Below are 22,155 nucleotides of genomic sequence, written 5' to 3'. Positions count from 1 at the left end.
AGATAAAATCATTCTAGCTACTGTTAGGATGGGATCCTTTATGAAGTTTGAAGGAGTATGATTGCTGATAAAGTTCAAACATGAGCTCTTTTCAAGATAAACTGAGGCTTCCCTTCATTTCTTGTTCAGACTGAAGTCTGGGAGGGGACCTTTTCCAAATCACAAACAGAAAAGAAAAAGTATTTGGGATAAGGGAAGGAAAAGATAGTTACATTTGTAGCAGTTGAGCCAAGAGTCAATAAATGGCAGTCATCTTAGAACTAGGAGGTACAGGATATTTCAAATTGCATAGGATTCTCTCACTGGGCTTCCTTTGTAGCTCACAATTAGGAATTCTGTATCTTCGGGAGGTTTGCTGGTACCCAAATCACCAAATGACCAACACCAAGCATTAGCAGGCAGTTTAAGCGAAACCTAGGATGCCCCAAGTGTTCCAAATAGACGGCTATATGCCTTGTGCTGACAGTGGGATCAGTACCAGTCCCAGTGCACATATAAAGATATATGTATACACAAACAAGAGTAGTATATATATCGGCTTTCTTACCCAATTCCTGATCTGTTGGGTAGCCATGGAGATCCTGACTGTGGTTTCCCCAGTCCTCCTGTGAATACTCCTCCATAGTGCTGCCATCTGACTCCAGCTCCTGGTACAAGCCACTACTGTTAATAAGTACAGGCTGGCAGGGCTGAGCATCCCATCCTCCCTGACCAAACACCTGTTCCAACTGTTCAAATGTGTAACTGCTCTTTCTTTTCCCAACACCATGTTCTTTCACCCGACTGTAACACCTGCGAAGGGTCTAAGACACAAAGTCTTTTGTTATTCCTTTAAAGCTGTACTTCCTCTTCCAGGTACGGACCACAGATATTAATTACTATTAGACAGACATAGACAGACAAACACAGACACATTGTTACAGGAATGCTAGATTTCAAATTCATTATTATATTAGAAAAAAATACTAATTTAGCATTTACTCAAACATGTTATAATTCAAACATTATTTTGCAATTAATTATCCATTAAACAACAAGAAACATTACAACATTATTGCATATACCCCATACACATGTTTATGCCCCCTCCCCCACTTAAAAAGAATAAGGGGGGGAAAAAAAAAGAAAACAAGAAATACCAGCCAGCCAATAGGATGCACACCTGCCACAGAAGAGAAAGAGCTGCTGTTGTGCCAGAATTTGGAAAAAGTGGGGGAGGGAGGACAGAGAAGAATTTCCCAAAGCAAAGAATATGACCTTCCTTATTCCTGATTAAGAAGGAATACAGGGTATAAACAATTTCCTAGATGACTCAGCTAGTAAAACATACTACTTACATAGTCTGTATTCCTTACTAACTCACTCTGTCTTTGGAGAAGTCGCTAAAGGAGGTCAAATCAATAATGCTACAGATGCCCAATCTCAAACATCCACTATCAAGAAACAGTACACTAATACCTATGTCTAAGAATAAATCAATAAGATTAGTCTGTTCTCCAGCTCAAACTCCCAGCTAAACAAACCAATAAATGAGGCCAATCATTTCTTTTTTGGGCGGGGGGGAAGTGAGGTGGAGGGGTGTTATTTCATTTCTCTTTCTGCCTTGTGGCACGCAGCAAATAAATATCATTATGCAAGTCCAAAGATAAAACCTAGATAATTTTATTATCTTGCACAACCCTAAGACTTAATGGATATGCATTAGTCAGACTATAAATTTCTCCTAAATGTGAAATTACTTTCCATGAGCCAATATATCACCTGTTCTCACCAAAACTAAAACAACTCAAAAACCTTTATAGAGCCTCCATGAAAGTTCAGTATCTTTCAGTCATAGATGACAAACTACAAGAAGACACTCTGTCAAATACTTAGCAGATCTGTTCCTCGATGCCAGAAATCCACATGGGCAAAAGGAATAAAAGAATGACACGTATGATGATCTTCCTCAGACATAAACATGGAAGTGATTAGTGATACCCCGTCCTAAAACCAGCCAGCGTAAGCACCTTCCTCATTTTCCCTCTCAAGATCCCTTCTGGTGCTTCAAATGACGCCTTAAAGAACTGAACTTTCTGATAATATACTCTTGAAAAGTGTTACCTCTCTTTGTAAAGGACAGTCACAAGTACGTAACACAAAACTCCCTAGAGCAAATCCGAAATGAACTTGGGAAATGTGTCGCTGGCAGCCTTTCCAGTGGAAGGAGACCAATGCCTGCAGCTGATCTCGTCAGGCTTTCTGCATGCTCCCCTTTCCCGGTGCCCTCTGCCCTTCTTGCAGGGATTGGAGCCGGAATGGCAAACATCTCCTGCCAATTTATTTTTATCTCACAACGTCTAGTTGCTGCCTCCAAGAACACCCCAACCACTCTTTTTGACTCTTCCAAGGACCGTAAATGGAGAGTCCCAGCCTTGTCCCTTTCACCCTTCCAAGGCCATAAATGGACATGGAAACCAAGCCGCCGCTCACTACTGACTGGCTGCCCTAGAGAAAAGCATCCAGCACACAGGAGGGCCCAGTCAGCTCTGTCACTGAGGGTTGCTTCAGAAGCCAAGGAATACAACTAATGTTCCTTTGAAGAAAGGTGCCACACTTATCAGGACATGACATAGGCATCAGCAAAGCCACCAATCTCTGACAATATACATGGTGGGAAACCACAGAAAAGATTTATTTTTTTTTGAAACCACCAAATTGAGCTTAAAAGTTCACTCACTTGGCTTATGTAACTGTGAATGAGAAAACTAGTAAAATCTAATGGTTTTAGATATGGAAGAACAGTCAGATGATATATTTTATATTTCTTTGTAATGAACTTGTATAATACACTTTAACAGTTAATATGCTGATATGTAAAATATCTATTAGGGATCTGAAGGAAATTGTTTGGTAATCTTAAATCCCTATGATAAAATTTGATGTATTTAAACAATGTTTAAAAGATTTCCAAATTGATTTGAACTCTCTCAAAACATAAATACACATGAGGTGACTTCTGGGTTCAGTAAAGACCACAGATCCAAGGAAAGGTTTTTTAAATAGGACATGTAAACTAAAATAGAAAAAAGGTAAGAACTCAAACAGCTGATGTAGGAAACACTGGGATTTAGTTAAAGTAGAGGGACTTTAGAAATGGGTAAAAAGGACATACGGAGACCTTCCAATTCTTATCACCCATAATAAATCAAACAAGTTACACTTTCTACACTCTAAATGATTAACCAAACAGTTAAATGATTATGTATCTGTGTCAACAGTCCTAAATAAACCAACTTAAAAACCTACTCTAAATTTGAAATTAAGATAATGCTCCAGAATCTAGGAAAAACGAAGTCTCACCTCCCATTTCAGACAGCTGCACCAAACCCAACAAGAACCTCAGTTAAGCTTTTCTTGGAGAACCATTTCCTATTTCCTGTTCAGCACAAAAACCTTGCTTCCCTTCCTACTTCCTTTACCTCACTCATCTTAGAAATTTATAATAACTTAAGCTCTAGCATGTTTTTTAAAAATTAAGATCTCGAGGGGGAAAGAATTTGCTTAAAATGATTAAAGACTATTCTATTCACAATTAAGAACACTTTTCTTATTGTTAGGGATTTCCATGGTAAATTGAGGTTACTGTCTCCTCCCTGGGGGAAGAGCTGTGAGCTACTGCATCTTGAATGAGGTCATAGGGATAGAGGGCAGGAAGAGTTAAGAAAATCTGAATGGAAGAACTGAAGTGTAGGTAACAACTTGATTAGGTGGTCAAATCAGAGGAGTTCATAGGTATTTGATTCGGAAGAAACGCCAGGTGAATGCTTACTAAATCCACCGTGCCAAATGTTTAATGACTACAAAAGGAAAAGAACCAGAGAAAAGACTGGAAAGATGTCCCATTACCAAAGCAGGGAGAAAAAGAAGATGGCTGACAACTGACAATTTATAGACAGAGGGAAAGTTTGGCCAAAGTTTTAGATTAGAGTGAAAAGAAACGAGAGAATAAAGAAGACATTCATTGTGGATGAATGTAAGGGGAGTCTACGGGGGAGGGGGCAGGTAAACAAAGGCAGGAGTTTTAGATGGGCAGGATTGGGGGTTCAACGGCAGCAATGCAGAGAAAGACCCAGGGTTACAGCACACGTAACATTAAATACAGTGCACAATGCAGCTATCTTGCCAAAGTAAGTAAATCCAGTATTGGGTTGTATAAGCAGAGGAATCACATGTAAGCTATGAAGGTGGCTCTTCCTCTCTATTCAGCACCGGTGAGGCCACAGCTGGAGCACAGCATTCAGTTCTGGGCATCGAACCAGCTACAAGAGAGGGAAATTGTAGAGTTCAGAAAAGGGCAAATAATATAATGAAAGGCTTGGAAAATAAGATCTGTAAGTAGGGCCAGTGGTTTCATCAAAGCCCTTTCTGACATTATATAAGCTACTTTTGGGGTAAAAATAAGGTTTCTTTTGCTTCAGTGTCCTCCAATCCCTCCTTTGACTGTCAGGAAGTGGGAAGAACTGAGTTCTTCCGTGGTATGTATGGCAAGGTAAGAAGCAAACTATGCAAATCGCATGGGCATATGCCAGCCGATTCTGCTACTGGCTCAATCATTTTTCTCAAAATTTGCCCCGTTTCATGTAATCATAAAATAAGCACCATGACAAAACCACTGTTCTAACAGAACTGACTACAGGTGGGACAGGGTATATAACAAGGAAGAATAGAAATAAGGCATAATAGCTATATAAACGTGTTGTGTGGAAAACACTGGCATGATCAGTCTAAGATGTCAGATGAAAAAACAAAGTCCAACTGCAGGGAGGACAGTTTGGTTATAAACAGCAGGAAACAATGTTATAAGAAAAAAAAAAGCAGTGAAACAGATTTTCAAATGTAGTTGTCAAGCTGGCCACTCTAGAAATAGATTACATAGTTTATCTTAACCCTCTGCCAACTAAATATGATAAATTTGAGATTATCTTTTAATGTAGATGATTAAATAAAGAATACACTTATTTGCGAACAAAGTCTTAAAAATCACATATTATATTCCACAAGAGATAAAGGAAATTACACTGGGAGCAAATCTCCACTGACTGACTGTTGAAAACAATACCTCAGCTTAAGTAGATGGGTATTTCGAAGCCAAAAAATTAAAAAAATAAAAAAATAAAACGGTCTTTGTGAAATGGATCTATCTTCTTCCTTTAAACTAAATTACCACTTTATTGTAACTGTTACAACAAGCTGCTCTTAGTTAATTGAGACAAAACAATACCAGAGTTTATTTCAGTATCTTTAAGACTCAAAATCTCTTTAATTCATTTTATTTTCTGTGAGCACAAAGGTAGGAAAGAAAAAAAATCTGAAAGTAAATAAATACATTTCTGCATTCTGTAAGAGGAATATTAAGAATATAATATAAATTACTGTATATATGCACACACAGAGAGATGTAACTAATAACTAGGAAGTTATCTAAGGCAAAACCCACGCAGGGCAACAGAACTTTTACTACCTATATTCTTAGGTTTTCTATAATTAAAATCTAGCAAACTGACTTGCCAATCACCTAAATCCTTTAAAACTAACCAAATGAAAACCCCAACAAAATAAAATACAAAAATACAGCACTCGTTTTACACGCCCACAGTTCTTAGAGTAAAGTAGAAAGTTTTGGCAAGTGGAAAATCTATTCTTAAAATTTTCTTTTCCTCCCTGGAACAGAAGTTCTTAACTTTTTTGGGTCATGGATCCCCTCCCCAGAAATATGCACGTGTAAAACCGTTCCACACAATTTCAAGGGGAACACGGACTCTGAAGAGCCATACAAAAACTTTGGGTTAAAAAACTCTGCTCTGTACCGTGTGGTTGTTTCTTCCATAAAAGAACATAACAAGTATTAGCTAGTAACCCTAAAGTAAAGGAGGCTTAATTCAAGCCTTTGGTTCTACAAGAGATTCTAGCGATTGGGACACCCAGTTTAAGTTCAATTTACCCAGTTTACTCAGTATTCCGCTCATTTATGTAAAGCAGCATTAACGTTTCCTTTAAGAGGTAATTTAGCCAAACTCCAGTTTCTTGAAAGACACATACAAAGATATCAATTTACTCTTTACAAAAATATAGCACTTTTTTTTCTATTTCCTGAGGAAGAAGTCATCTTCTGAAGAGGCAATTAAGCAATATTAAACAATTCATAACTTATGCTGATTATCTGTTCCAATTGTATCACATAGTATCGACCATTATCTGATTAACCTATCAATATAGATGCTAGATAAATTCCTAAAGCAACAACTTAAAACAGAAATTCACACATCTAGAAACAAGTAAGTATGGAAGGTAAGTCTTGACTACCTTTCCTTGGTAGTCACAATGCCAAATATCTCTTTTAGAAAACTTTCTATAACATTCTGATTGACAAGGTGTGGGGAGAGCTGCTTAAAGCTCTAATGGCAAACCAGGTTCCAGCTTCCAAAACATTAATTTGAATGAAAAAAAAAAAAAACTTAGAGATCATCTAGTCCAACTAGCTCACTTAACAAACAAGGAGCCAAGACTCCAAGACAAATAAGTATTCCTTCAAAAGGGATTTGGCATATAAAAATTACCGAATGGCATCCACAAAATGTTAATGTTTCCTAAGAGAGCTATTCTGCTAGACTGAGCTCCGTGAGACAGGGACTATGTCTGTCTTGTTCACTGTGTCCCTGAGCCCAGAATAGTGCCTATCACACAAGGACTGTTCAATGTACTAAATAAATGAATTAAGGTAATTTTAAAGTAGTAATAAATCACTAGCAAGATCAAATTTTTCTTAGCGAAGAAAATCAGGAAACTCATTTAAGCACAACGGTAGATTTCATTTATAAAATCAATAAATCCAAGGTGGGTTGGGCTCCTAAAATCTTTTAAAAAGCAGGAGCAGAAAAGGGTATAAAACATAGATACGGCTATAACTAGCAAAGTGAATTAATATCTTTGTAATAAAGGAGGACTAATGGCAGAAGGCAAGGCTGTTTTAAAACTATCTGCCATTCTTGCGGTTATGTTTTTGTGGGGTGGGCATCGCCTGCCAAATGGAGCTCTGCAGCCATGTCCAAACTTTACTATTTCTTATGCTTTACAAATTAAATAAATATTAAAAACAGAAAGTAGTTCTGTCAAAGATAGAAAAGGAAAAACACTGGAATTGTTTCCTGGATTTTAATAACGTCAAACAGAAGAATGACCACTGGAAACCAAGATCTTACCTCTCTGGAGCCCCGGTCTCTGTGGGGAACCGTCCGGGACTGAATTCGTTCCAAATCTGGCTATCAACGACCCACTTTTGTATCTATAACTGGTCAGTACTGTCTTCTTGAGGGAGAGATTCTTGCATAGAACAAATAATTCAGGTAATTGTGATTCTCAATGAGCATCAACTCTTAAGCTTTCTGGGTTCCTCCATGCAAGCAGCTGAGGGTCTTGCCTCAAGGAGGATAATACTAATTGCAAAAAACAAACATCTTCCATTGCTCAAGGAACTATGTTCTTGTGGCCATAAAACTTTTAACCCCACACTGAGGGTAAGTCATACAGGGGTAATCATATGATAGCTCAAACTGGCAGCAACACTATAAAAGGCACACCTAGCATGAATGGTCATGTTCGAGGGCTTCTTTGGGATACAAGAATCCTCAAGTGCTTTTCTATTTAGAACAAGACAGGTCAAAAAGCTAGGGTATACTGAACTACCTATTTCAGACTACGCAGCAACAGGTAGTTTACAGTCATCAAAGATAGTCAGATAACACTTTGTCTAGAACTTTTTCCCCATAAAAGGGGAAAAAATTAGTTATTTGGTAAAGAACCGACTTGGATTAGAGGTTATTTTCATTTGACCTCCTGTATCGCCTTTGAAGTTACTACAGTAGCATCTCTGTTGACTGTTTCTCAGTACTTCGCACCTTGGGGACCCCCTTGGGGTTGTTTTTTGGTTTTTAAAATTTTTCCTTTTTTTGTTTTTTGTTACTTAAAAAATCACATTCAAGAGAATTATCTAAAGTATTTCTAGGATAGCAGGGTAGAATCAGTCATCTTTAAAGGCCTCCCATACAAACACCCTGCATTATGTGCTAATTGCTCCATAATCAATCATGTCTAAACATGAAGAATTACTTATGCACACGCATACATGCACAAACTACCAAAAAAATAAAAAATAAAAAATAAAGAAAACCTCACACTTTACAATACTGTATTGCTTCCCACACACAAAGGTATTTTCTATTCATCAGACCAATGTTTAAAAGGGAAACTGTAGGTTCCCTGCTCCCACACCGACACAGTACTCTATTCCTTTCATATGCTGTCCACGTGCTTTTCAGTTTTGTAGTTATTTTCTTATTAAAAACTACCATCCATAATGCAGAGATAACCTATAATAAGATTTTTTTTTCATTAAGTAAATTTTATGTATTTGGTTGTGAAAAAGAAATAATCTTGAAACTTGGATAAAGTCATCTAAAAAGTACGATTATTAGAAATTTTCCATCAAGATATCTGGGTATTAGCATTAAGTCAAGATTCAGTCAATTGTTAAAAAAAGTGGTTTTTTGCCTTTACATGATGTATACTATAGGTATAAGTGCATGAAAAGAACAGATCTTCATATTCTGTCACATATCCTTTCTATAAAAAACTGAAAATAAGCATATTTTAAGTTTATGCATCTGTCCTTGGGCAACCTGAACTTATTTAGAAAGTTGTTAGAAATTCGGGCAATCATAACACTTTTTATAGCTCATTTGGTAGCATTTTTTTATATTTTATTCTTACCTTTATGAGAATTGCTAAAAGTAATGGCCATATGAAAAAACGTCTGTACCTTTTACAAAACTCAAATATTTTCCATATGCGGCTCAATGTCCCATGTAATGAAGGTAAACCATAACTACCATTTCCTCAGTGCCTACAGTGTGCTGAGATTTAAGCTAAGGACTTCACAATTATTATCCCTAATGTTTACAATAATGTTAAGAGAGGGTCACAGAAAACAGACACTGAAGGAGATTGTGTGCAGGAGGTTTACTTGCCAGAGACTGAGAGGAGCAGGACCGGGCAGACAAAGAAACTGAAGCAAGACACAGAGTTGCAACGGGGGCCTCGGCTAATCCTAAAGTGAGGTATGGAACCTGGACAACCCTTCAGAATCATCCTGAATTGAGGCAAGGAGGCCGTACCTTTGCATTTCAGCGATGACCAGTCAGTGGATTCATGATGCCACTGGAGAGGGAGCCTGAGCTTGGGGGAGACGGCTCCCTTGGGCAAAGGGAAATGCGAGAGGAATCCAACCAGAAGCCATCATCAATCAGCACTGTGGGCAGCTGAGGGGACTGAGCTGTGTCTCATTCCCGGAGGAGGGGTCTGGGCAGTGTATCTATCACATTATGTACAGAAGACACGTGATGCATCCTCATTTGACAGAAAAAAGAACTAAGAGAAAGCAGCGTATCCAAGGTCACTATCAGAGCGTGTTTAATGTAAGCAAATCTTAGGTTTCAAAACTAGGACCTGGTATGCTTCTTTTCAGTAGCAGACACTGAAAAGTATAGTCACCGAATTTACCTTTTTGCCCTAGTTGCTGAGAAGTTCATAGCTCATTTTAATATATAGATGAAGATATTTACCTGAATTACTACTATACTCCCTGCACTGACTTATTTTCTGATTCTATTTTTAGCTTTCTTCACATGCATATCCTTTTGGGGGGACATATTTATTTCATATTTTATAAAAACAGTCCATCTCCTCCCCATCATCTAATAGGAGAAGAGTACCAAACCATTTACACATGAAATGAACAATGGCAGCACAAGGTAATGGACACTCCATGGCCTCCTCCATCAGCGACATCCTTACCTGCTTTTACTGTTAAAAAGTAATTCTACTTTGTAAACATTTCTCCTATTATTCAAACTTATTTCCTTTAAGAGGAGTTGGTGGTCCAAAAAATATCATTTACATAAGCCTTGAATTAACCACTGAGTTTTCTACAATAAAACTTTTATCTATGTTTCAACACTGGTTTTAAATTCTTCCATGGGACTTCCAAATCAGAGTTTCTCATTGTGTTTATAATCTTAGGACACTGTGAATTATTTACAAAAATTTTAAAAATCTGTGTTTTCATTTCTATGATAACATGTATAAGCATGATGATGTCCATTTGGGTGTTGCTATGTGATTTTGGTATTGCATTTATGACTGTTTAATCACACTGTTGCCAAAATTTTCAAAATTTAATAAAGGTGAGCTGATGATTCATAATGGGACAATATACTCAAGTAGTTAAGAGCTTGGAGTTGGATTGCTTCTAGCTTCCCCACCTGCTAGCTTTGTGACATTAGACAAATCTTGTGCCTCAACATCTCCATCTGTGAGGCTAATAATAGTATCTCATTCATAGATTTGTTGTGTTAAATGAAAATATAAGTAGAGCATTTAAAGCAGTGTATGCCTAATAAGTTGCATTCAGTAAATGTTAGCCATTATTATTACTATGAAATGACAGAGTCACACCAGTGATATGAAGACCAAGATGCCTTATGAACAAACGTTAATTCAAGTAGAGAAAAAGTTAACAGCAAAGTTTTATCACAAAGTACATGGCAGGAATAGAAAACTCAAAGAACCTTACTGTAGCACTCAGTGTCAAGAATCTTGTTTGGATAAGTGACTAAGTTTCAGCTAAACCATGTCCTTCAATATTAAAGGAATACTAGCTTGATTTTTAGTTTTATTAGTACTTAAAGTGTCTTATAAAGTTGTCTTTGTTTGAGAACATGTGAGATTTATAAATAAAGGTGTTTATATCTTGATTTAGGTTTGTTATATATTAAGTAACTCATTGTTATATACATGTTTGTCCACACATTATTCAAGTTTCAGAAATCCTTGGCTATATCATCACAGCTTCTTCAACTTTTTGGTCATATTTCTTCTTTTATAGAAAAAAGCCAATCATTTAACCATTTTCAAGTTTACAGTCTTGGCAGGAATATGGTGACTAAAACAATGACATATAAATAAAGGGAGGGAAAAAAAGGAATCCAGAGTAAGGATTCAGCCTCGCTCACTGGGTAATCTGTTCATAAGAAGCAAGGAGGCAGGTAAAACTTAGCATGATCAAGTAAGGAGTATGAATGACCCAAATATTTTCTTGGAGTTCGATATTACAAAAAGCATGTAGACTTCTCATTCATTTTTTGGTGCATAGGAATTTACTGGAATTAAAATCAGATTCCCCATCACTTTTTAAAAAAAAAACATTTTACGGATATGTGGATAGGCTACAGTGAAAATTCCTCCCCCCGATTATTCCTCTTAATTTTGTAATGTGGTTTATATTAAGAAAAATATTTTATACTGCTCTAAAATTGGCACAACTCTGATCTCTCAAAGTCCAACTATTAATCGTGTTTCCTAATTTGCACAAGAGAGAAAAAACATTACCTGATTTTGCTGAAGACTGACCTTGGGGACACAGCACAGGGTGCTCATCTTCTAATAAGTGAATTAATACTAACATATCAACGCTGCACTTTGCTGCTTCGTGGGGCAACTGGACATACCACAATAAAAAGGCATAATATAAAATCATGTAAATCATCCTTAATAAAGCAAAGGCAAATAAATTTCTATTTTTTATATATAATGAAAGGTAGAGAGCTCAAATTTTCTAAGCTCGATAAGGCTGATATCAAGGAATATCATATTTGAGTGGTTTTCTAATTCTGTTGTTTTGAATTACTACAGTTCAAATATCATATTGTTTTCTATCAGAATGTAAGCTCTTTGAAGGCAGAGGTGTTTTTTTTTCCAGTTTTGTTCACCGACGTATTCCCAGCACCTATCAATGCCTGGCATGCAGAAGCAGCTCAACAGATTTTTGCTAAATGAATGAATAAATAAAATTAATAAAGATTCCTTAAGGTTGTATATGAAAGTTGAGAGATCAAATAAAAGGTCAAAGTATTTTTTGACCTATTATACTCTTCTTTCTAAACCACAAACCAGCTCCTCCCATTTAGAGAAAAGTATTTGCAAATTTAAAACAATAATAATAAAAGCAGTTTTTGGTAGATATAAACTTTATTCTGGTTTTATTAATATCGATTACAAACATAATTGAGTTATTTGGATAAATGAAGTAATCTGAAAGTAGATAGTAGAAAAACAATAGTGTGAGTTTCAAAAAATTCTGGCTATTATAACAAAGTAGTCTTACACAGGCTGAAAAATGCAGCTGGAAAACATATTTAAATAAATAATTTCCATTCTATTGTATCAATTTATATTGAGTGAAGCATTATTTGGTAGCTCAAAATATGTAATTTAAGAATCCAGCCAAGTACGCATATATAGAAATAAAATGATGGCTGTTATTCCTAAAATGTCTGAGAATAAACACAGGTTTGTATTTTCCTAAGGAATAACAGCACATCCCACTAAGTGACAAGATAACTCACTTGATTAGTGCCAAAAAAAAAAAAATTTCCATTGGCTCTCAAGGACTCTCTCAACTACAAATAGGTAAGAATTATACAGATGTAAATACATGCCTTTTTCAAATATGAAGACATTTTTCATTTATTCAGAACAATGAGGGGAAGGGAGACTCCGCATAAATTACAAACTCCAGATAATTTGTAACATATGCACAGAAGGCACAGATTCATTAAGCCTTCATTTTGAACACTAAATGAAGTTTCTGCAATGGCAAATAGCAGGCAGAACACATTGCATGAACCCCACAATAAAATTAAAGAATACCTAATAATCACGGCAATCCCAACAATCGTTTAACATCTAAAGCTCTTTATGGTACTGGTCTTTGTGTATGAAACTCGGGAAGTTTTTTCTCTCATTTTTAAAAAACACTTTTAAACATTACACAGATATAACCTTCCAAAGGGTGAAAAAACTGCTATTCTACCTCAACCTAGTGATATGAGCATATACTTCAGAGTGCCCTGTTACAATTAACATTTATAATTTTAGATCTGAATTTTAGTTCTTGCCCTCTTGTAGTGCTGAGAGAGGGGGAAAAAAAAAAAAAAAGAAGGCAAGATGATCACTTGTGAAGACTGGGGAAAAGATAAGAATCCCAAGTCTGTACAGACTCCTAAGAGGTAACATAGGCAGGACTGTTTTAGTTGGATCTCACTGGGTTCTAGAACCAACACTAAAAACTTAAGTTATGAAGTATTGTGATGATCCTTGAGGATACAACAAAATCCTCTGTGTAAGTTGGTAGAGCAGTAAACAGTGAGTTGTGTGACAGGTTAAGATCTAACAAATCAATCAGATATAAATACAAACAGCTCCACTAATATTCGTAAATTTAAAATCAGTTCTTTCCATTTTCCTTGCCACTGCTTTATTTCACTGATTGCCTAGCTTACTGCAAGAAGTCTCTAAATGATCTCTGTGCTTCCAGTCTTACCATTTCCAATTCATTTTCCAGTTCTAGAACCTAAGACTAACCCATGTTATGCCCCCAGCTTAAAATTCTTCGATGACTAAGATAAAGTCCAAACTCCTTAGCACATCATTTGACCTCTTGTTTATGTCTCCACTTTTATTTCTTACCACTTCTCACTTCCTTTCACTCTCGTCCCTCAAACCCTAGGCTCCAGCTATCCAGAACTGCATAATATAAAACATTTCATCAGCATTATCTGGGACATAACTGGTTCCTCTTTTTCCTAACTGCAGGTTATGACCCATTAGTGGGTTGGGAAATCAATTTTAGTGGGTTGTGACCACCCTTCTAAATATCCCAAGTGGGAGATGAAGAGACAATGTATAGGGGATCAAGAATCATTCTGGTGAAGAGGGCCCAGGAATGGTGAGAGGGTGGCTTGGGAGACAGGGGTGAATGGGGAGCTGGTACAGGTTAGAGGGATGGGTGTAGGGGAGGGGCATTTGAGGATCGTCAGTTTGGGAGAGAGGGACTGGCTGAGGCTGGGGCACAGTGCGTGCATGTAACAACGGGGAGGCATTATGCCCACACCAGGTGTTGGCATACATCAGTGGGGCCACGTCGAGCCAGCGTGGAGTATCCCTGGTCTACCCCATACCTTCCTGGAATGTGTCTCTGCAGCTGCAAGACCTCCAGGAGAAAGACTCCAGGTACTATCGCTGTTTTGTGAATGTGCAAGACAGTCAAGGCATAAACAAGGGCCACAGCAGCAAAACCTTAGAACTCAATGTGCTGGGTAAGTGAGAAGCACACACGTTCCAATACCTCCCCACTCCCATGGGAGGTCAGGTCAGGCAAGTCCTGTCCCAAATGGCTGGCTGTAAAGGTTGGAGGAGGGGCAAACAGAGTGACAGAAGGGTATGTGTGTGGGAGTTTGGGGGAGTGTCCGTTGGCCTGGTGGGTGTGAGCTTTTAACCTGTCTCCCCTCCCCCAGTTCCTCCAGCTCCTCCATCCTGCCATCTCCTGGGCGTGCCCCGTGTGGGGACCAATGTGACCCTGAGCTGCAGGTCCCCAAGGAGTAAGCCCGCTGCCCACCCCTGTCTTCCCAGGTTTTCTTTGCACCAGTTTTAGGTGAGAGACTTCAGGAGACCACCGAGACTGTGGCTGGGGTAGGGGGAAGACGAGAGGTAGCAGAGGGCCTGGGGGGAAAGGGAAGGCAGTGCCGGGAGAGTGCTGGGGACGGGGAGGAGGGTGTGTGGGGTGGGGCGTGGAGAAAGGGCCTGCCAGGTACAGGCATGTGCTGGGTGCTTTCACATGCTGTGCAACTATGTTACTAAAGAGGATATATGGCTTAGTGGTTCAGGAGCTAGATTACCTGTGTTTAAATAAAATAGAACACACCAGAGTGCATTGTACATAGTTAAGTACAGTGTCATTATGTAGATTAAGTTAATATTTATAAAGCACTTAGAACACAGTAAATGATACTTAAGTGTGAGGTATAATCATTATTATTTTGTGACAGTTGTTTCAGTTATACATATATTTTATGAGAGTACTAGGCCACAGGGTAAAATATATTTCTTCTTGTATGTTCAAAATATGCATTACTTTTGTTTTTCTTTTCTAGTATATAAATTAAGGAATGAGATATATAACAGTTATTTGCACAATTGCTATTCAACAGTATAAAAAAGTCATTTATCAAAACATATAAATTATCTAGAATTGGTATGTCCACTATACCGTTATTCCAAAACTATCTGCTCTACCCTTTCGCATGTTTCTTTATGATACCACCAATCATTCATCTGTAGCTTCTAAGTCATATACCTTCAATAAAAGCCATGCACTATGGCAAAATTTTCAACTGAAAGGCACGACTTTTAAAACAGCTGATCACTTATAAATTTTTTGGAACTAAATTATTTGCATGCTTCCACTTTGGATTCTTGGACAAAATGTATTTTCCTGTATTTGTAGCTTGTATCATTTTAAGTTGTACTGCCCCTGGGCTTTTAATCTTAACTGCTCATTGGTCTCTACACCCTGCCTAATTCAGGCTCACTTTACCTTCGAGATTCACCTCCTCAAGGCCTGTGACACTTCCTTCTTCTGTGCCCCTGTAGCACCATGAGCTTAATGTGAACACAATACACAAACCTTGCTCACAATATAGTAACTGGAGCTTTATTAGTCTGACTTCTCTACTGGAAGGTGAACACCTTGATGGTAAGTGGTATACTGCCATATTTCTAGGGCCTACTGCAGGAAGCACTCCTATTTATTGGGGAATAATTAAAAAAATAAAGTCCTTATTTAAGACCTTAGTATTTATAGGAACTTAGATATTAATCTGTCAGTTGAGTATGATGAAAGGGAATAGGCAAGATCTCCAAATCCTCCCCTTGATGCTTGGATTTTAGCCAAGAGTTAAGTTCCACACTTCTCCCATTTCCTAAGGGCAGTGGAATTCAAGGGCCTACTTAATCAGTCAAGAAAGATATTGAAAAGATGCTCAGATTTCTAAAGCAGTGGTCTTCAACTGGGGTCCCCATATGCATTCTTTAGAACTTTAGGGATTCCTATCATTCCCAGTCTTGTAAGTATTTTTTAGGCTTGAAGCTTGGCTCCTTTAGAATAACCAAAGCAATATAGATTAGTAATAGTATTTATTTTAAATTAAGTAGAATATTGTTTCATCATCAACATTTTCAAGATACATTTGATAAAACTTACAGGTAAGAACTTTGGGTTGATTTTTCAGATTCAGAGTACATTATTCAATAAATTTTACGGTCAATCCTCATCTTCATCTCCCACTAGATTTAATATTTCCTATATCCTGTTAACTTCCTGTAAACTTTTAAACATATGATAAAAATAATTTAATGTCAGCTTAAAAATGCTGAGAGAGTACATGGATTTCAAAATTCTTTTGGGAATACATAAGCAAAAAAGTTTGAAGACCATTATTTCCAAGCTGCTCTGGCCAATACAATAGCCATGAGCCACATATGGCTATTTAAATTTAAATTAATTAAAACTAAATAAAATTATAGATTCAGTTTCAGTCATACCAGCCACATTTCAAGTGTTCTATAGCCACACATGGCTAGTGACTACCGTGCAATGGCTGTTGGACAGTGCTGATACAGAAAACTCATATCATCACAGAAAGTGCTATTGGACAGCGCTGTCGTAGAAAACCAAGAATATGACACTGTTTGCCGCAGCCAACTGAGGTTATGATACTTTATTCCTTGCACTAAAAGCTCTTCCTCCTAGAATGGTGGACTTTTCTTGACTTCTATCAAGGTTCCTGCTACTCAGGGATTAAGTGACAGGGAGGGCAAGAGCTCCCCAAAGAAGTTTGAGTATGTAGCTAAGAGAATCCTTTCATAATAAAGACTTCTTTAATACTCTGAATAACAACTTTTAACCTACACTACTATTCAATATGGTAGACACTAATGTCATGTGGCTATTTAAAATTAAAACAATTAAAATGAAACTCAGAAGCCTATTCATTCAGTTTCAACATGCTCTTGTTAGATGCCTTACCTCCAAAACTGAAAGCTTGAATATAAGTGTACAGTTGGTAATGTAAGTCTATAATCATGCGCAGCTTAAGGATGGGGAACCATCCTGAGAAACACATTGTTAGGTGATTTCCAGTGCACTTACACAAACCTAGATAGTATAGCCTACAACACACTACAATAGCCTACTACTAATAATAATATACATAGGTTATATGGTACACCACCGTCATATATGCAGTTCATTGTTGACCGAATGTCGTTATGTGGTGTATGATTGTATTCTTTTAAGATATACATCAAGCCCGTCAGATTCACAAGCAGACAAGCGAACTACAATGCACTTGCTTTCAAATGACAGGGGCATGGAAACAACAGAAACTGAATATGTAAAAAACGGAAGGAAACAAATCTGACTTAATCTTTCTTATGAACAATTTGAGTGGTATACCATATTTCTTGGAAATCTTTCAACTATAATGCAAAGGAAAAGTCTTGTCTGCAAATACGAGAGAAAAGTCTTCAGAGGTGGGCAGAGTCTATTAAAATGCTTATATAGAAACAAATTTGGCTCAAGATGTCTTTACCCTATTGATGTTCACAAATAATGACAAGGTTTTACAGCAAAAATAAAAGACAAAACATACTATACTGTGATTTGTCTGCTACAGTACTAAATTTGTTACAAAGATTATGACAATTACTGATGAATAAATCTAAGCAATGTCCCTAAAAATTTTATCATTGTGTTTGCTAAGCAGAAAACTCCCTACTACTTTTAAATCCAGCAAAGACATGTGTTTTAGGTCATGCAAGCACCTTACATTTCATATTCAGGCCAAGCTAGAAGAACACATCTGTTTCAAAGACATAAAGCCAACTCTAAAGAGGCAAATTTTTGGAGAAAACCCAAAAATATGGGACTTGAGAATGAATTTTGCAGAGCACCAGATTCACTGACGGAAGTGTGAATACAGCATGTGGCTCAGAAGTTAATGTGTTCATGAATTCCAAGTCCAGAGAGATCTTTAAACTACTACAGTACAGACTGTAGTGGAATCTCTCCCTACTTTGAAGTTATCACACTTATTGTCTGCTTTCATATGACACTAAGTCATTTTAGTATATGACACTTAATCAAGTTCTGCATTGTACATCATCCCTTGTAATTTTTTAACTCTGGTGTGTATATACAGACTTCAACTGCCCTGTAAGCTCAAGGAATGTATATTATAGTTCTTTTATTTAACCTAACACCTCGCAGACAGCCCTACACACAATAAGCACTCAAGTGTTTGCTGAATGGAGATATGAAGAAAAGGCCTATACTAGAGGAGACAAATCATGTAATAACTCGACAGAAAGTCACCTATTTGTTTACCTGGCTCCAAAACTAGGATGGAATTGTTAGCAAATTTTCTTCTGGCAAACAAAAATAAATCAACAAAGCATCAGAACCAAACAATAATCTGTGCAGCAACAGTCTCAAACACATCCATTTTATTTAAATGACTGAATAAATATCAATAACTGGACATGTCAGACTTAAAAATGAAAACTCTTTGCAGCAATAAACAAATGTTTATATTTGACTTTAAGTTAAAATCCTGTGCGCTTAGAAATGTACATGTTCACTCGGGTGGTATTTAGAATTGTGCTCTGGTGGCAAAATCCAAGAGCTATTAATTCAATTTCAATATTTACAATTTTAATACTTGCACTGTAGAGATAAGAGGACTGAGGCACAGTCCAGAGAAGGGAAGTGATGTGCTTAAGGTTATTCAGGAAGGTGATCAGGGAAGAGGCTGGGCTAAGACTCAGTTTTCTGATGCCTTCATATGATGAGATGAAAGCTGCTACATCAACGTGCTGAAACTATGATTAAGCGAAAGTTTCATGAAAAAAACTGAAGTTACTATATATCTCTTCTCTCCCTTCAAACTTAGAAGAAATTATTTACTGAATCTTCATAATTGAATTTTGGTAGATATTTCATGTACATTAGACCAGAGATATAACTGACACACCTGGTATTTTTTCCCTGTGAGCCTCTGACATGAGTTCACGTTTAAATGAGTTACATTCTATAAGTCTGCACAAGAATTCCTCCTTGTATCTTACTGCACTACTCTGTTTCTATTTTGTAAAATCTAAAAGAAAAAGAATTATTAAATTTCTTTTTGCAATTGTCATCAACACAATAAAGTGAAAGAGTTCTGAATTACTTGTTCTAAATTGGTATTTTTGAAACTAGGATCTAAAGATTTGTTTTTAGAGGGTTGGGATTCGCTGAGAATTTTTTAAAGTTGTGTTATTTTCATAAACATATCTGGATTACTTGGACATCCACTTAATTCTGTAAGGCTATGATTTCAGTGACCACATCAGCTTCTATGCTTAAGATTACATTCATACTAAGTCTCCTAGAGGGACAGAGCTTAGTTTTCAATGCAGTATTTTTCAGACTGGGTTTCAAAGTCTGTTTTTGGGTTAAAGTTTGAGTAACACTGCTCTAGATTTTTAATACTTTCCAAAATTCTCCTCTAGACTTTATTTGGTGAATTTAAGAAATAAGTATTCAGTACCTACTATGTGCTAAGCACTGGAGATACCACAGTGAATGAAACCAGAACTTGTCCTTACAGAGCTTGTAATTCTGGCAGGAAAGATCAACAATTAATGAAGAAGTCTGTTCTTTGGTTGAAATAACTTAAGGAGTAGAACATTTAAAAAAACGTCATCTTTCCTCCTTGTCAACTGCTACTATGGATCAGAGAACTCATTATCATCATCTACATATTCTCAAAATGTTCTAAGAGCTTGAGGTCAATTTGATCTTATCTATTTGGGGACAGATAATTGATCCTCTTAAAAATTCTTCAGAGCAGCTCAATTTCCTTTTCTTGCTTTGGGTTATGTTTCTCATAGCTGGACAAAGATGCAATCCAACTAGAGATTTCCTGGTGATTTGAGAAACAATTTTATAGAGGCATTTACATCCAGTGAGGTTTTGATAGCACAACACTTTTTCTCTTTGATTGGGAAATGTCTATGGCCAAAAATTGAGTAAGCTAAAATAGTTACAATGCCTAAGGTGCAATTCTAAACTCAAGACAAGTTCATAGAGAGATGCTAATCAACACAAACTCCCCTCAAAATTGAACCTTAATGACCTTGAATAAACAGTGAATGAGATTCAGAGAACAGTGGCTACTACTAGCTACTACAATTGACTCTTTAACAATGCCAGGGTTAGAAGCATCAACGCCCAACGCAGTGGAAAATTGGACAATAACTTTTGACTCCCTAAAAACCTCAACTACACTCAGGCCTTCGCCTTCACATTCGTGGATTCAACCAACCACGGATGGGAATGTAAAAACTCCATTTTCAATCGAGATTGGTTGAATCCACGAAGGAGAAACCCGGAAATATAGAGGGCTATTTATTTATGGAAAACAAAAACAAAACAAAACAAAAACAAAACAAAACAAAAAAAGTGATTAAGTGAAGCCGCACAATTCAAATCTGTGTTGTTCAAGAGTCAACTATACTTTAATCCTGTGTATAAGCTACTATTTTAATGACATCTGTTTTAAACAGGGGGGAGCGACATAAGACCCAAAGGTACATGTTATCAGGTAAACCTATTTAATTCTGTAATCGAGAAGTGGGTGCCAAATTTCTTGAATAATAGTTAATAGGTTTGAAATACCTTAGTTTCTGGACTGAATTTTCTAACAATGTCCCCAGACGAACACTACTTGAGCCAAGACCTCTGGAACTTTGGAGCAATCTCCTCCTTCAGTGTGATTATGATTGTTCTTACTGGGTTTTTGGTCCCCAAGGAGCTCTGAAAAAAATGCCTTCCCTACCAGAAAAGAAATACACAGATACTATGACTATGAACAAGAAGTAGTTTGGTGAAAACTGGGAGAAAGAATCCCACCAGAATCCTTTAGTAGACACTGTGGTGAGGGAACTGTCCTGTCTAAAACACAACTCCGCATCTGTTTACAATACAAATTTGAAAGCCTAGACTAAGTAGAAAGAGCAAAACCATAAGCCGGCTGGTGGTAAAATTTCTCGCCCAAATTAAGCCTCTGTATTTAAACGTTCAGATACACAGGATAGCCAGATGCACACAGAGAGCTTTGCTTCTCACCACATCCGGCACAATAAAGCAGGGAAAAAGTAGCTTTCATGAAGGAGCTTAGACGGAAATATACTTCAAACCAATCAAACTCTGGAGGCATCGACACTCCAAATTCCAGACCAACTCTCAACCAAGCTAACTCCACGATAACAATGCACGATCTAGCTCCAATCAAGCATTTCCAATTCTCCAAAGCATCTCCAGTCTTACTCGTCCTTCAGAGCTCAAGTTAGAAGCAAGGCGACTGACACAAAGGCCAGTCGTCCGAAGGCTTTTTGTGTGGCTCTGCCACTGCACTCACTTGAAAATTCCTAAACTGGGGACCCACTGGCCCCCTCTGCTACCCGTCCTCGACCCCGCCCCGGACGGTAAGCCTCGGCCTGGGCGCCCCTCTGCCTGGAACAAAGCGAGGCCCGGGCGGTGGGGAGAGACGCGCCCGGGCTCGGGGACGCCCACGCGCACAAGGAGAAACCACCAACTTCAGAGCGCAGGAACGTCTTCCATTGGCAAGAAAGAGGGGCGGCGGCAGGCACGCCCAACTTCAAACTCAGGAAACCTACGGGCTGGCGGCCATCTGGAAAAAAACCCTTTCCCAGGGAGAGAAGAAAAAGGCGGAGAGATGCGAGTCGCCCACAGGGCCACGGAGGAAGCCCAGGGCTCGGACCGGCCCCGCCCCCGAGGCCCGCTCCCTGCCTCCTCTCTGCCTCGGGTTCGCAGCCCCGGGCCGAGCGGCCGGTTACCTTGATGCGCTCCCGGCACTGGGACGGGGTCCGCTCGTAGCCCAGCTCGGCCAGGGCCCGGGACACGCGTTCGTACATTGCCGGCCCGGGGGCCTTGCTGCCGAACACCGTGCCAGCTCCCTCCAGCTGCTGGTACCGCGCCTCCACCAGCCGCTCGTTGCCCCACACTGCGATGAGTGCATTGGTTTCGGCCGGCGTCCACGACATGCCGCGGCAGGCGGCGGCGGGGGCTCCCCAGGACGAGGCGGCGCTGCGGCCCCC

At 38.2% G+C, this 22,155-nt stretch overlaps 1 protein-coding gene across 4 annotated transcripts in view; it reads right to left on the bottom strand.

Moving 5' to 3' along the window:
* MSANTD2 (Myb/SANT DNA binding domain containing 2) overlaps positions 1–22,149 on the bottom strand; it is a 28,335-nt gene extending 6,186 nt beyond the window's left edge. The window contains exons 1-3 of one of the 4 annotated variants that reach the window (XM_023534699.1): positions 21,895–22,032; positions 4,166–4,301; positions 548–647 (exon numbers count right to left, since the gene is read on the bottom strand). In XM_023534699.1, coding sequence (XP_023390467.1) covers positions 548–623 — 76 coding nt within the window. In that variant the 5' untranslated portion in view covers positions 624–647; positions 4,166–4,301; positions 21,895–22,032. Of the gene's footprint in view, positions 1–547; positions 804–4,165; positions 4,302–21,894 lie in introns of all 4 variants that reach the window. The other 3 variants (XM_023534698.1, XM_011367146.2, XM_011367142.2) reach the window with 3 other exon arrangements.
* Positions 22,150–22,155: the final 6 nt, after the last annotated feature.

The sequence above is a fragment of the Pteropus vampyrus genome, unplaced genomic scaffold, assembly GCF_000151845.1.
Source record: "Pteropus vampyrus isolate Shadow unplaced genomic scaffold, Pvam_2.0 Scaffold130, whole genome shotgun sequence".
Classification (NCBI taxonomy): domain Eukaryota; kingdom Metazoa; phylum Chordata; class Mammalia; order Chiroptera; family Pteropodidae; genus Pteropus; species Pteropus vampyrus.
The sequence above is the reverse complement of the archived record's forward strand: the minus strand, read 5'-3'. Positions and strand labels throughout refer to the sequence as shown.